This window comes from Centruroides vittatus, unplaced genomic scaffold (assembly GCF_030686945.1).
Source record: "Centruroides vittatus isolate TY-2023 unplaced genomic scaffold, ASM3068694v2 scaffold_1431, whole genome shotgun sequence".
Taxonomy (NCBI): domain Eukaryota; kingdom Metazoa; phylum Arthropoda; class Arachnida; order Scorpiones; family Buthidae; genus Centruroides; species Centruroides vittatus.
Window position 1 is genome coordinate 493774 of NW_027122678.1, and position 16034 is coordinate 509807.

Below are 16034 nucleotides of genomic sequence, written 5' to 3' on the forward strand. Positions count from 1 at the left end.
GACAGTTTTCTTGGATAGTTAAATTAACAAAACTTCCATTTTTAACATAATCAGTGACATTTCTTTAACTATAAATAGCAAACTGAATATTTGCTATTTGTTATTAAATAAAGTTTGCTTTTTCGGCAAGCATTTAGCAATTTTATTACAAACGTTTTCGATAAAAACTTCTTCTATTGTGTACACACTTATCATATCAGCGCTGATTACAAACAAAATGTCGCTTTACACACATTTTAAAAATTCGAAAAAAATTGATTTTTATTATAGACGTAGAAAAAAATATCACAAATATTCACTACTACAAGAAGTCTTTGGTACAGTACTTTCCAATTGTTTATATTATAAAGTTACTTTAAAAAAATATGAAAACTTACATTTACAAATTAAAATTTACACTTTGATATAACAAAATTTCCCGAATAAAAAAAAAATCAGTAAAAGTATCACTGTTAGCACTATGTTAGAAAGAGTGGAAACATTGTGACCGCCTCCTGCTACCACTGCTGTACACACAGCAAAGGACTTCCCTTCTCGAAAGTTTCCTGAGACCCTTTGGTTGTTGGGGTTTGTTTCTAGTCGATTCGTGGCCTTCCATTCCTCCCCCAAGCTCTTGATTACGGCCACGTGATAATCGTATAGCGATTTCGGTTTGCCAGGTCCCGCGAAATTCTCTTTGTAAAGAATGTAGCTATTCAACACCATCCTGGCGATGATGTTGAAAGCTAAATTCTTCCAATACTGCATTGGCCTATTTTTATCCCAATATGTATATAATACCATATCGGATGTATCTATCCCGCTGATAAATTTATTATAAATTTGAATTATTTCTGGCTTCAATTCGGCCTTTCCATTTCTAATCACTTCTACATCGCGCGCCCATGCGCGTGTGGATAATAGTAAGACAGGATTCTTTTTCGATTTCTTCTCTCTGAAGGCGCAGGCTAAAACGGGACCAGATCTAAAATATGATATCTTCCCAACTGCAAATTTTTCTTTGAACTGTTGTGGTAGCATTTTAATGTTCCTCCGAACAATTCCGGTAACATAAGTCTGTAGAGAATACAAGTGACGAACAAGGGGCACCGACATGAAACGTCTTTCGATGAAAAAATGGTACCCTTTGTTCAGGTACATACCAATCTCAAGTAGTTTTCGCACAACAGTATAGCCTACACCAAATTCTGAGATGCTGTCCTCCTCCTCCTGCTGAGACCTGGCCCGTTCGAATCCCAAGCAGTAGTTAGACACTGAGTCGATCATCATCCAAAATTTAATTCCTATCGAGATTTCATCAACAGATATCTCCTGATGAGGAGTGTAATGGTGTCTAAATACTTTGTTCGCATGATCTAAAAGTAACTGTAATTTGGCACAGGGATCATAATCATGGCCAGGCAACTTGGTTTTATCGACAAGATGAAAGAATCGTAATATGAGAAAAAAACGGCGTTTAGAAAACATTTCCCTAAACCACCAAGTCGATTCGATAGGAGAAGTGAACCTGTATAGAGGTATATCTGATTGTTCTATGTAACCCATATTCATAGTACACGCCAAAAAGCCTTTCATCTCTGGAACAGAGACTTCGGTCCAGTCCTTCAAATAGGACGGTACGTTATTCCCCAAGCCATTTATTACTTGCTGAGCATAGCGATTGGTTTCCTCCACCATAAGAGACAGCAAAGTATTAGTGAAAAAAAGATAGAAATATGCGATAGGAGGAGAATCTGGAGGAGGCATGTGTTTTGGGCCAGGCAGCTCTTGGAAAGTAAAAGGAAAAGGTTGAGGTTCTTCCGGTGAGAAAACTTCCCGGTAGTTCTGATCTTCCATTCCGTCATCATCGTCAGAATAAGCGGTCGAGGAGGAGAAACTCGAAGAATCCACATCATCCTCAGAGTCATAAATCATCCGATCAAAATTCTCCATTTCTGAATCACTTATTTCGCTTTCAGACATTTTCCTATTTAGAATAAAAACCGTATTATTATGGAAAATAATAATGCAATAGAGTAGATTCTCGATATTCAGACAGATTCTGTGATCCAACACTCCCCAACAGAGTGACACAAATGAAATTTTCTTCTCACCACTCGGTATGTGCGACAGATAGGATAATGTACAATATAATACGGGTATGTTATTATCCGTTACTTGTTTATTGCACGTGCGGAACACCAAGTGCTTATTTGCTGTACTAGTAATTACAGTGGCCTTTTAGCCAATTACTTAGTTAAACCCCACCAACAGGACGTCCCAAACCAATCTTTTATAAAAAAAAATTTTGTATTTATTTACAATCGACACATGCATAATAGACATTTACAAAATACACATAATTTTTGAGCGGTCACCCACATAAAAAACGCTAGAAACAGAAACTTCTTACCGACTATCCATCCTTTAAGCTGCCATTGCTTAATTGTATATTATTCGGTGATAAAGTGGGAAAAGTGTGTGTTAACAGTTTTTCATTATTTTAACTACCAACGTACGATTCATAAAAGAAATAAAAAATGAGCAATTATTTATTGTGATATCGTCACAATGGCGGGCTGCAATTTTTAATCATATTTTTAGTTTATTTCATTTATAATATATCCTCTCTACCTCAAATTAGTAATGTAGTGTCTTGCCCCGTACATCATACTTTTCCGCCAACAATGGAGTCATATCTAACTGCTTTTGAGGGGGGGATTTTTGAATTGAAATAACGTAACTACCGGATTGCCTCGAAAGTTCATATATAGTTAATCCGGGCTTCACGCCCTGACGTTTCCATACTTGGTCTCGTCTTATAGGCTATATATCTAACTCCATTCTCGAAATTAAAGAAAGACAGATGGATGGCGGTAATTTATAGGTCTACAATTTTTTTCAAATTGCAGCGTAAAAAAAACTGATGAGTTAACACAAAAAGACACGAGAAGCGCTGCTCTAACACCTGTTGCATCTATTGTTTGAAATAAAACATTTGATTTCCAAACAGAAGTATGTAGTATTTGTCGAAAGATTTCTCTTCCATAAAATTAATCGATTCTAGACTAATTTGACTCGAACATTTCCAAAACACGTGTAATTTTTTTAGAAATGATCAATATAAAATATGCTATAAACAACGAATTGTAGGACTACTTACCGAATGTGCACCGTTTCAACACGCTATTGCTTAAGTTCGTTTTCGTCGCGGATCGGCACATTGGGCGGCGGACGCGTACCAAGAGTCACGTGACATTTCTCGGTATCATGTGACTACTACTCAGTCCCCTGGCATCTCTGACGTGTTTCGTGATAACTTCTTCTCGCGGAAAAATTATAACTTCGGAGACATCACGTGATAGATCAGTAACGTCACATTTACTATTACGTGATTTAACTTCCTCTGTGAGAGGTCCCCGGACTACAGGTTGATAAAACATTTCATTTGTTACGTTTCCGTTAATACCGTAACGTTCTACAACAAATCCACCAAGTTTAATTCCGTAAAAAAAATTTAAACTTAGTGTTTATATTTTTTCACAGTTACAAATGAATAAGTATTTCTTCACTAGAAATATTATGCAGCACAAAGGTAAAAAGTCGGTACAGTATGCAACTTCTTGGAACAACGACTGTACTTTGACACAACTGCAGTTAGTCAAAGTACAGTCCTTTTAGCTGTAGTTTATTTATTTTTTAACAAATTATATGCAGAATGTTTCTTTATTAATAAAAAGCAATCATAAAGATTTTATTTTTTGTTAATAAATATAACATTAATAGGAACCACGACGGACCCTGGAAGAAATCGCCAGACTCCTCTCTACGGCTGTTTTTAACATTTGGTTTATACTACAAATTATAATAGATTCTAATCCAGCGGCTCCCAACGGGGTCGATAAAAATTTGAAAGGGGACAATAAGTACTACTATACAATACGATATAATTACATACAAGTGACAAAAACTCAATTATAGAAACTACTATAGAAGAAACTAATACTACGATAGAAACTAAAGTGAAAATTTAAATCTGGAAATGACCACATTTACTACAATCATTTCCTCATCTTTTAAATTACTTAAAGTTCGGTTTTCCGTTATCAAACTTCAACATCCTTCCTTTATGATTTCGTTCGTAAAGTTAATTCATTTTAGATGCAAAATACCTCAATTAATTTACTTTTATTTTTTAAATATTCATAAATTATTTGCCAGAGTTTCGCATTTATCTTGTACTTTTATTAACTTGATTAAATGCTTTAAACAAATTTTTTATTCGTAAAATATTAATTTAACGTTAATCCGACATTGTTCCTTCCACTGCAACGGAAATAAACAAGGAAATTTAAAACCATACACGTAATCTTTCTATTCGAAATGACGAATCATTCACAAGAAAGTAGTAACAGTACTAAATATGTAAAGCACGGTCACGCTATTGTTTATTTTTCATCGACCGAATTAGAAGTTTCGTCGGACGAAATGAGGTGGGTTGTCTTTTTGCAATTCCTATTTCTCGTGGTAAATTCCTGTCAACAGTTTTGGCAACATTGGGGGAATTTTTCTTGTCCGTCATGGGCAGACAGCTGCCACGAATCAAAGAACTTTTCCTCTGTTGAAATATTCAATCAATCCTTATCCATCAAGTGCGGCAAGGAAACGATCGATTCTCGTTTGATGCGATGTTTAGACGTTAGAAATGTACAAGAGATAAAATTTACCGATTGTTTTCTGTCGGGGATTGACTTTGGAATCTTCACTTTCCGGTATGGAACACGTCAAGATACGGTACCCGTTCTCGTATAAAAGAAACTTCGAGAGCGCCTCGTTTAATAACATGTCCTCTCTGCGATCTGTCGAAATAGAAGGCGTGAAGACGTCGCAACTTGTAAATTTAACATTTTACAATGTTCCATCGCTGACTTTATTGAGAATTGAACGGTATAACTTCACTTTATTCCCGAACAAACCTTTCCGAGAGTTCATTAACCTTTCCGAATTATACATTAGGTATGGAGAGTTAAGAGTTTTACCCGAAGATCTATTTTATAATCTTCACAATTTAACAAAACTGGACTTAAGTAACAATAAAATTGAATCGATTCATCCACTTGTCTTTAGAGATCTCACCCAACTCGAATATTTGGATTTAGAAGAGAATCGGATAAAAAATTTACCAAGTGAAATGTTGAAAGGTCTTTTTAACTTAAGGACATTTTCTATTGCTAAGAACCGAGAATTATCACAAATCCCATCCGGATTCTTTAAGAAAATGCACAACTTGACCGAACTTTCTGCATGGAGTTGTTCCTTTTCTTCACTCGAAGATGATGTATTTTCTGACTTAATTAATTTGAAACACGTCGATTTAGATTTCAACCAAATTGAACATCTCCCGCCAAATCTTCTGAGAAATAACAAACTTTTGACACGATTTTCCTGTTCGTTTAATAAAATATCGACACTTACAACAGAAATTTTTCGTGGACTTTCTGAACTGCGATGGCTAACGTTGCGGGGAAACCGGTTGGAAAATCTTCCCGAAGATGTTTTTCTGAATTTGTCGTCATTACAAACTCTCAAGTTATCAGAAAATCGCCTGACATTTTTACACGAAAACATCTTCCTCCCATTGACTAATTTAACGCATCTCGATCTATTTAATAACAATTTAACTAGAATTATTGGTAAGTATCCCTTCGGCAACAGCAAGCATCTAACTCATCTGAATTTAAATAATGCAGGTTTGACACAATGGCCGGTGATAAAATGGACAGAATACGACTTGATTGTAGTCGATTTCTCAAATAATCATTTCGAAACCGTGAAATTGTCAATTTACACTCCAAATCGCATGTACGTGGATTTGTCTAACTGTAAAATCAGAACAATTTACACGGATGAGTGGAAATATGGATTTGAAATGCCGACTTATTATTTAAATAATAATGAAATTACTTGCGACCACAAACTGCAGCAATTCGTTTTTGCCCTTAAGTCAAATATAGAAATAGCAAAGAAAATGTTTCCAGACATAGAGACCGCGGTATGTTACGGAGAAGAAAGAAATTTGCTTGAAAATACATCTATGGTAGTCATAGGAAATTATTGTCCAATGAATTGCAAATGTTCTGCCGAACATAATCACGTGATTGTGAATTGTTCCGGAAAGGGAATCGGCAGAATTCCCGAAGTTCTCGTCCCGAATGCGACGATTGTCGATTTAAGTAATAATTACATAAATGACTTGTCAAATGTCGATTGTGTGACGTGGAAGAACGTCACCCATCTACGTCTGAGTAATAATTCCTTAAGTAACATTTCGGATTACGTTCTTTTGCCAAACATCAAATGGCTGTGGTTGGACGGAAACCGATTAACCGAATTACCTTCGGGATTAATGAAACTGATCGACGACGCTTCTACGGAATTTAAGATTTACTTATCGAGAAACAATTGGAATTGCCATTGTCATTGGCAGTTTACTAAGGACTGGTTGCTTAGAAACAGACAGAAAATTGCAGATTTTTCCAATATTTACTGCAGAAGAAATTCGTCTTCTCTGTCTTTCACCGAAATTGTTTCTAATGCTCGATGCACACAAATTCCAGTAAATGCTTCTTCTTCCAACGAATATTAATTGGATGAAGTTAGTTTTGTTTTTGGATGGAAAATCGCAGTTGCTGTTCTTACTTCGCTAATGTTATTCAGTTGGATTGTGTTTGCTTACTTTGTTTATTTCTCAAAAAAAGAAAATGTCGACAAAGTGCCCAAGACTAAGGAAGAAGTGATTTATTATAATGTTTACACCCGACAAATTCTGTAATTCAGATAATTAAAATGCCCCGTGTTTGATCGTTTTAATGAATAATCGTTCATAAATTGTTATTACTTTTCGTTCGCTTCCATTGAAATTCATTTTGTATACTTATAATTTTGTGCATTTTTATTACTAATTATATTACAAAATGTATAATTATTGCATAATAAAGCAGTTAATTAAGCATGAGTAAACTAGTTAGTCTAACGCGAGTCTAACTAGTTTTTACTAATCTCTCCGACAAGCAACTTCTAGTCTAACATGGCTTTCTATCGGTGGCGGCAACATCACCGGCCCTATATTACACGGCCACTGACCGTTCTCCGGCGGGCGGGTTTCCTCCGACCCGTAAATATCACCAAGCGTTTACCCTTCCGGACATTTCCCAGCTTCCATACATCATACACTTAGATCTATTTCCAACCGTCGGACTCGTCCACACACGGCTTTATCTAAAATAGGCCCTTTAGATACTAATTTCACACGTTAAGGAAATCCTTTAGGAATAACTGTGCAGGCCTGGCCTCGAGGACTTCCTGTTAGTAAAATTGTTCAGGCCGACCGTAACGTGTGTGCCATCGTTACCGTTCAGTTGAGGCCGCTGAGTGAAAACAATATTCTGTGAATGTTTAGAAGAATTTTGTTGTAAGAAATTAATAACATCACAAGTGCGTATAGGAAAAAATTAAGAAAATCAAAGAATTAGTCAAGTCAGGATCAGAAACTGATCAAGTATTTGAACCAAAGTTGTGATATTTCAAATTATTAACTTCTGCCTGTTGTTAAAAATACCTTAAGGTGGCCGTGAGCCTCTTCTGATGGGGTGAAATAGCTGCTTGCATTACAGTATCCTGTTTTTTACGATTGGTGTAACCAACGATAACAGATTTAAATACGTTCCTTCGTCCATTCTCAAATAGTTGTGCCAATCTTTAGGTACTAACTTCAATTCTGAAATCAGGTTCACACGAGAATATGATCCTCTTTTTTAGCCACTCTATACCATAAACTTCTACGCACATGTTCTTTTCTAGCGAGTTTTACAGTTAATACAATTTGTTGCCAACAAATATCCAAGAAAAGCCAGTACGACGTCATCAGATGGACGACTGACTAACAGATTTTCCTCCTCGCGTGTGGGCGGTAGCAAATTCTGAACTTCCTCGAGGCCAAGCTTGCAGTTATTCCTTAAGCACCGTTTAATTTTGGCTCACGCTGTTATAGAGATAATCCGAAAATGAACTTCGTGGAATCATCTTATTCAAGAATAATTCCACGAATTGTTTGGTATAATATTAAGTATATAATATAATTTTGTTTGTGTGTATGAATCCAGCTTGTGCCAATAACTGTGATTATAAAAATTGTTTAATTCATTCCGTATTTGAATGAATTTTTAAATGATTGTTAGAAAGTCATCGTTAATATATTAAAACATCATCCCATTTTAAATATGGATTAAATCAACATATAACAACGTATAATAATTCGATAAAACTTTTAATATAATCGAGATGGGTTGATGATGATAATAATAATAACTTCCACGTAAAGATAGCGGACGTGGCCTGATTGACATGGTTATCCTTCACTACAAATAAATACAGACACTGCGAGAGTTTTTCCACAAAAAGCAAGAAACATCACAGTTACATAAAGCAGTAACTCTAGCAAACTCAAATAACACGCCATTAAACTTACACTCATGTCGTACGGACACGACACAACATATAAAAAGTAGTGATGTAACGAATATTCGGCCTATTCTTCACTATTCGGCCGAATACCGAATACCTAAAAACAGGAGTAAGAAATAACAAAAACACAGTAAATTAATCATTTTGGTAACTTTTATTAATGCTGAAAATTAAACTATAATTATTAAAGTTAATAAGAAATAGCATCTAACTCTAGTATTAAATTATTTCGATAATTAAATAATATTATAGCCTTTATCTTATACTATAGCACGATATCTTATGGCATTGATGGCGTGTAGGTTAGAATGTATCGGACATTATTTATTGTTTAGTTAATTATGTTATATTCGTATTCGCGTATATTTTTATATTTTTTACGATATTTTAAAATGATTTACGAAACGTTTTATTGAAACTTATCGTATTTAATGAAAGAATTATTTATCTATTTCTAGAAGATGACTAACTAATATATAATTTATTTTATATATAAAGCAAAGAATGAGCATTTCTCATTATATGCAAAAGATGACATTTGAAATCATGTTAATTTTAAAAATATTGACAAAAACAATAGCAACAAAATATCACAAAACTTCATAAATAGAAAACCCCCAATAATATATTTGAACTGTTCTACAACTGGGGAGAAACTAGACCATAAATCTCGCCACTAAAGTATATCCTTAGGGTACTATTCAGCCTACAAATACGTAGTAAAAACAAAATTTTAGTGCTTAATTAAAGAGTTAAAAAGATCGATTGCAAATAAAATAACTCGTAAGTTATAACTTACATCTAAATACCAACAACTGCCGAATCATATCGGGCTATTTACGGCTATTACATAAATTATAAACCAATTTGGCACTAGAGGTAGACGTTAGGCTCCATCTGATATTAACTTTAATAATTATAATTTAATTAATTAATTTAAATAATTTAGACCTACTGGAAGAAAAAATCGTAGTGACAGCGGGCCAATAGAGAGCAGGAGTGCGCTATCCTTGCCATAATGCGGTTTGCGCGCCAATTTTCGTACGTGCGTTAATCAAGCCAAATAGTTTGGCCGAATATTCGGCCACACTCCTAGCCGAATATTCGGTATTCGGCTGAGGCCAAATATACTATTCGTTACATCACTAATAAAAAGCATAGACACCATTAAGCAATCGTAGGTTCGAAAGGCACTCTACGGCGGCATTTCTACGACCTGGCCTAAGATTTTGTTGGCAAACTGCGCCAAACAGCTGGTTAGATCGGGGATGTCTTTTTCGGAAGACAGAAGGATTTATGATTGCCATACAGGATCAGGGCCATAAATACTAAAAACTACAGAAAACACATACTCAAAGATACAACATTCACAAATGACACATGCAGAAAATGTCACATCATGCCAGAACTATACAACACATTACTTCTGGTTGCAAGCTCTTGGCACAGACAGATTATTTACATAGACATAATCAAATTGTTAGGAAATTCCTGAATATAGACACACACATAATGACACACTTATTTAATTTTTGTCACATATCTTACATAAATTAGATGTATATTTACTGTTATATGAATAGTTTAAATTTTAAAATAAAAAACATATACTATAAGAATAGATATGTATTATATCAATGGTGCGGTTTTCTTTATATTGCTTTAAAAATCAATTGTTTAAATATTTCTTCAAAAAGATTGATGAGACTTCATAGGTTAAATCCGAAGAAGTTAACCGATGTTTTTTGTGTCTGGACCGCATTTCATCAGAAACAAAAACTTCTGAGTGTTATCTTTGTTATCCTTTATTCACTATGCAAGATTTTTTGTGTAACTTGCACCCCTCATCAAGTGTTACATTTCTACAAATTGGTATAAATACAATTATTACAGTGATTATTACAGTAAAATTACAACTATTATTACACCTTCCATTATTTGGATATATTTACACAATAGTGAACTAACCTGTTTTATGTTTAGATATACAGCTATGCGGAGTTGATGTTGTATGCCCTAAGCCCTAAGGCATTTCTAACTGTGTTTCTGTTTGCTTGCTCTTTAGCCCCTCCCATTTCCTCCCATACGTTGTCAATCTCCATGCTATTAAGTTTATGGTTTTGTTTTTATTAACGATTGCGAAGTGTTCTTTGAATTTACGTAAATAACTGTCTTTCTCTTTGTGGATTATTTTTACACTTTTGATATCGATTGTACAGTACAACCAAACTTGCTGCAGTGATTAGTCCATGGTGATTGGTTATATTTGAGTCTGATATCTGCTTCGTGTTCTTTAATTCTGGTTCTGATTGACATGGTTATCTTTCCTGTTTCTTCTATGTAAATTGCTGGATTTTTGCATGTACATTTTATCTCATATACCAGGGTGGCCAACAAGTCGATCGCGAAGCCAATTTTGGTGGATCGCTCGCTATGGTCTTGGCTTAACCCTTCTCCCCCGACATCTTGTTTACGTTTATTTTGCGATCCCTCCTAGGGCAATATAGGTCAGTCAGGCGATATTATTTTAAAAGTTCACCAAAAATCAAATGATCATTATATCTGTATGAAAAAACACTTACATTTATTAATATCTTTAGTTTTAAATACGATATTTTTCAATGCATTTTATTAGAAAAATTTATAAGAAAAAAATAATATATATCAGAACTGACACATAAACTTGATAATTTGTAACATTTTGTGAAAACTAACGTTGTCTAGTTACATAGTTGTTTGCTGGCACTGAGACTGAGCCAGAAAGACGTAGAATATTGTTTTGTACAATTCGATATAACACTTATGCACGTATGTTTATTCGTTGTGAAATTATCGCGCATTATATCAAACATTTGTTTGGAATCAAAATTTTATACCGCTATCAACTAATATAATGAATTATTATACCTTATTCGCCTTGTATCGAACGAGATTATATCTGTTGTTAATAAATTTTACAAAAATCGATATTTACCAAAGTAACGACGAATCGTAGCCTCGAAGTTTTGCTTAAAAGCCAGGGTACCGATCGATCGGTGCCTTCGGGGACAAAGGGTTAATTAACGTTAATAACACAGATGTGTGACCAATATTTTCAATAAATATCGTATTAAATAATACAAATGTTTTAATCCCAATCATCACTTTATTTATTCCCCCCAAACATATAGCTAAAATTAGTTTTAACTAATGTTAAAAGTTAAAACTAGTTTTATCTAAAATCAAAACATGTACAACAGTAAATTCTAGTTTTAACTAGACAAAACGGGTTTTAACAATGACATCCAGTAAAAACTAGTTTCAACTAGTTAAAACGCGTTTTAACTAAAAATGGGTTTTTACTGTAACAATAATATAATTTGTAATAACTTCTTGTAACTTGTAATAATTCCACTACAATAATTACTGTAATAAATGTGTTTTCTACCACTTGTAGAAATGTAACACCTGATGAAGGGTGCAAGTTACACCAAAACATTGCACCCGAAACGCGTGGTAAAATAAAGAATAACGAAGATAACACCCAGTAGTCATTGTCTCTGATGAAATGCGGTCCAGATAAAATAACAACGGTTGAACTTATCGTTATTAACTGTGAAGTTTCATCAATTATTTTTTAAAAAAGAAGGATCTTTTTTAAACAAAATGAATAAATATATGAAACAACAAAGGTAAAACCGCTGGCGAACGACCGTAATTCTATCACGATATATAATTATGATGTTAAAAATTAGTCAGATGTAACATAAGATGTGTATCGTCTTGATGTAAATAAATATAACTGAAGCGAAAGAATAAGTTATCAGGAACACGTCAGATGCGAGTGGAAATAGTAGTCACGTGACCGGATGGCATGGAAAAATGTCACGTAACACGCTTTGTACGCGTCCGCAGTTCAATGTGCCGGCCCGCGACGAAAACAAGCTTAAGCAATGGCGTGTCGAACGGGGCACAATCGGTAAGTAGTCCAATGTTTTTCTGTTTCTAACACTTTATTTACCGATCGCCCGGAAAAATGTTATGCGTTTTCTGAATGTCTATTAAATATACTTTCTTTTTAAAAAACTGTAATTAAAAAACTCATATTTCCTTAAATTGTGTAATTACCAATACGTATTCTGATCGAAGCCGACAGACTGATTCCATGATTTTCCCTGCTAAAAATCTTCCAGATCTGTACATTACAATAAACCGACCCCCCGATCCGATGTATGTCGGATTATAGAGACTCTACTGTATTACGAAAAATATATCAAAAATACAAACATCAGGTAAAAATGTTTAAGAGTAACTTACCTTTATAATACAAAGCGAACAAAAAAAATACTGAAAACAAAGGCACAAAAGAAAGTCTTAGCTGAATCAATGCTAGAAGCAAAAGTGAGTTTGGACACTGAATTAACGGTTTTATCAGGCTGCTGAACGCCACCTAGAGGAAAATATCTAAACCAAAGAGACGGCAGTAAAAATTATACACCATTGTTATTTTAACTTACAATTGTATATAATTTTAAGGTATATTCTTTCATTATATGGTATGCGATTCATTTTTAACAGTATACACTTGTGGACACGCCTATGTATTGTTATAATTAATAATAGTAATATTTAAATACATAAAAATTACTTACTATTTCTAGTTTTCGACACGTATTATAATTTTTTCTGCAAGTTACAATTTTACATAGGGTACTGACGAGTTTTACAGCTTTAACGTAAAGGGCTGTCCATAAATTACGTCTGCATTTTTCTTGAAGTATTTACTCCCCATTCTCCTGTTGTTTCATTTTCTCCAAATTTCCGTAACTCCCTTCCCCCTTAGGACGTCCAGCAAAACTTAACCACCCTTTTTACCACTTTACGCATAATACAATGTATAAATTTGTAAAAGTTAATGAAATAAAACAGACGACCATTGAAGTTCAACTCCTCCCTTCTCGGATTTTGTCCAACTTGTGATAATCACCTTCCTCCTTTATAGTGTAGTCGTCATTTATATACAGCCTCTAAATTTTTTAATTACTTGTTTTATTTCTCTAGTTTTATGTGTTTCATCTGATGTCCTATTTAATATATTTTACACGTACGGTACTTACTCTGACAAGAAAGTCACAGTTTAACCTAAATGTGTTTCTGATTGCATCTTCGTTGGCTAAAGGAAAAGATGGCTTCGATATCCCGTGCTAACATCGATAGCATAGAAATATATACTGCAGATCACTGTACGACAATATTGCAAATTTTACATATTGTGAAAACATCCTTCAATATCAAGATGTAATTGTAGACGACGGTTCTTCATCAATTTCGGGAGTTCCAAAGGCGGTAGAAGAAAACATCAAGCGCTCTGATTTTTTCTGAGAAGGATAGAAGGATTCGCGTGAAAGAAGTTATACTACGCTATACTGATGTTTTTTTTTAAAACCACTTTAGACTGAACCGGTGTACAGTTGAAGTAAGTACATTAATAATCGCCATCTTTTTTATCTAAACCTAAAGCGAAATTAAGAACTTCGGTCTGTTTGAAGTTTAAATTTTCTTCCAGTAGTCAACAGACTGCAACGGCTCTTAAGGACTGTTGGAGCTACAGGGGTAAACGCTCTTGTGACTTACACACTTCCTGTTGCTAACAGAGGATTAAATATTACGTCGCAAAACCCATCGAGTTTAACTACACAGAAAGATTTAAAAATTGTGAAATTTTAAATGAAATCCGGTCTCGACCCAGTAATAAACCGTTAGAGCATGGACACGTGAAGTTCTATTGGATATGTACTAGGATTTAGCATTTGTGCAAACAAAATTTGAAATATAGTCAATTATTACTTAGCCTACCCAATGGCGGATTATCCTATAATACCAGGACAAATAATTCGGTGATTTATCTCGTGAATGGGACCGGTGGGGCCGAGGAACGGAGTGCGAGACGATTTAATTGTCGCATTTAAGACCTAATTGACAGATCCCCGATCGTACTGTACATGGTGAGAAGAGAGGGATCGTCCGCCTGGGTAACTTTGGACTGTCACCTTACAGGGAGTTCAAACCGGGAACTGCTGACACTCCTGCAAAGGAGGCGGAGGCTGGGACAGCTGCGTCTTCTCCGAGATAGAAAAATACACATTAGAGTAAAATTTACGAGATCCGTCACCCGTGGAAGGGCTTGACCCGACTCCGGAGGGCAGTGGCCCAGACGGGGGTGTTTGGGGATGCTCAGCGACTCCGAGGCCCAAATCGCGTCCCTGGCAACAGACCAGGGACCAATGGAGTTACAAGAGACCACTGCTCGGACCAAGCAAAGCCTCGGGATTTCGGGTGAAAATGTTATAAAAGCCCGAAATCCCAAGGACACGGGGAAGTGGTGAAAGTTGAGATCGAGAACGCCAGTCCCAGAGACCCGGACTAGGAGTATACGAAAGAACCCTCTTCTCCTAAGACGGAAGGGACCAGGGGACTCAACTTCCCGTGACGATTCTCCATCCCTCCAATTTTCAAAGATTTCGCCGGAGACGAACTTTGGTGAAAAGGGTCCGAACTTTCTCCGGACCCTTATACCGGATCGTCGGAGACGAATCTTTCATCGAACAGATTGTCTTGGATCCTTTAGAAGTGGTTATAGTGCCTCCATTTATGTAAGCATGATTTTCTATACAAATAAACGCGTTAAGTTTGGAAATTCGGTATCTGTGTGAGTTTCTTTGCGTCCTGCAATCACTACCCCCATACGTCCAAAGACTTCTCGCGTCATCCTGACAGATCGCGGGAAAAGCGAGGGTCATAACCTTTTTCCTAAGGCAGACCCCAGGTGAGTGGCGGTCTGCCTTACAATATCCCGACAACAATATACACTTAAAAGCACAAAAATAACAAAAACAAATACACGTTAAAAATTCTGCGAGATAATTCTGAAGTATTATACGATGAGTGCCAAAGTCTCGTTTATTTTTTTCGTTGGTCTTTTGTCAAATACACTGGACATCATTTGTAGTCACATGGGTGACAAAGTTAACTGAACGGTTAAGAGTGAGATGGTTTTTTTCAAAGATGTTTTCCTTTTAGAAATTTAAAATATTTATACATTAGAAACATTAGTTTTAGATTAACAATTCTTCCATCCATGTACAGCCCTTATCATATCAGGGGACCTATTCTGAGCTCTTCCGATAACTGAACTAGAGCGATACACGGGACATTCGATAAGTCCCCTTAGCGAAAGGCAGTTAACGAACCTTAGACAAATCGCTATTCTGTGCTCCACGTTAAGTGGGTTTCGCTAAAGTGGCTAGAAAATATTTTCTAGCCACTTTAGTTTCTCTACGGGTAGTCGGTCGAGATGCGTCTGGGTTCCACGCTATCGACAGCTATTACGCTTTAACCAATCACAGTTTAGTTAACATTGTATTTTGTCACGTGACTGCAACCCGCCATTTTCTAAGCGAAGCACGTGCTTTTGGCATTGTCGTGTGCTAGCGCCAGTGATATAGTTTTGTTTTGTTTTAAAGTGTCTGGGTCTATTTTGTCAGCCTATCCGT

At 35.5% G+C, this 16034-nt stretch overlaps 2 protein-coding genes across 2 annotated transcripts; one reads left to right on the forward strand and one right to left on the reverse strand.

Annotated features, from left to right (window-relative positions):
- Positions 1-393: 393 nt before the first annotated feature.
- On the reverse strand, positions 394-12863 carry LOC136986975 (piggyBac transposable element-derived protein 4-like). The gene is made up of 2 exons (XM_067284603.1): positions 12799-12863; positions 394-1966 (listed from the first exon to the last, which is right to left on the reverse strand). The coding sequence occupies exon 2, from the start codon at positions 1960-1962 to the stop codon at positions 394-396; it is 1569 nt and encodes a 522-aa protein (XP_067140704.1). The 5' UTR covers positions 1963-1966; positions 12799-12863.
- LOC136986991 (carboxypeptidase N subunit 2-like) lies at positions 4451-6902 on the forward strand. Its single transcript, XM_067284624.1, has one exon. The coding sequence runs from the start codon at positions 4754-4756 to the stop codon at positions 6623-6625; it is 1872 nt and encodes a 623-aa protein (XP_067140725.1). The 5' UTR covers positions 4451-4753; the 3' UTR covers positions 6626-6902.
- Positions 12864-16034: the final 3171 nt, after the last annotated feature.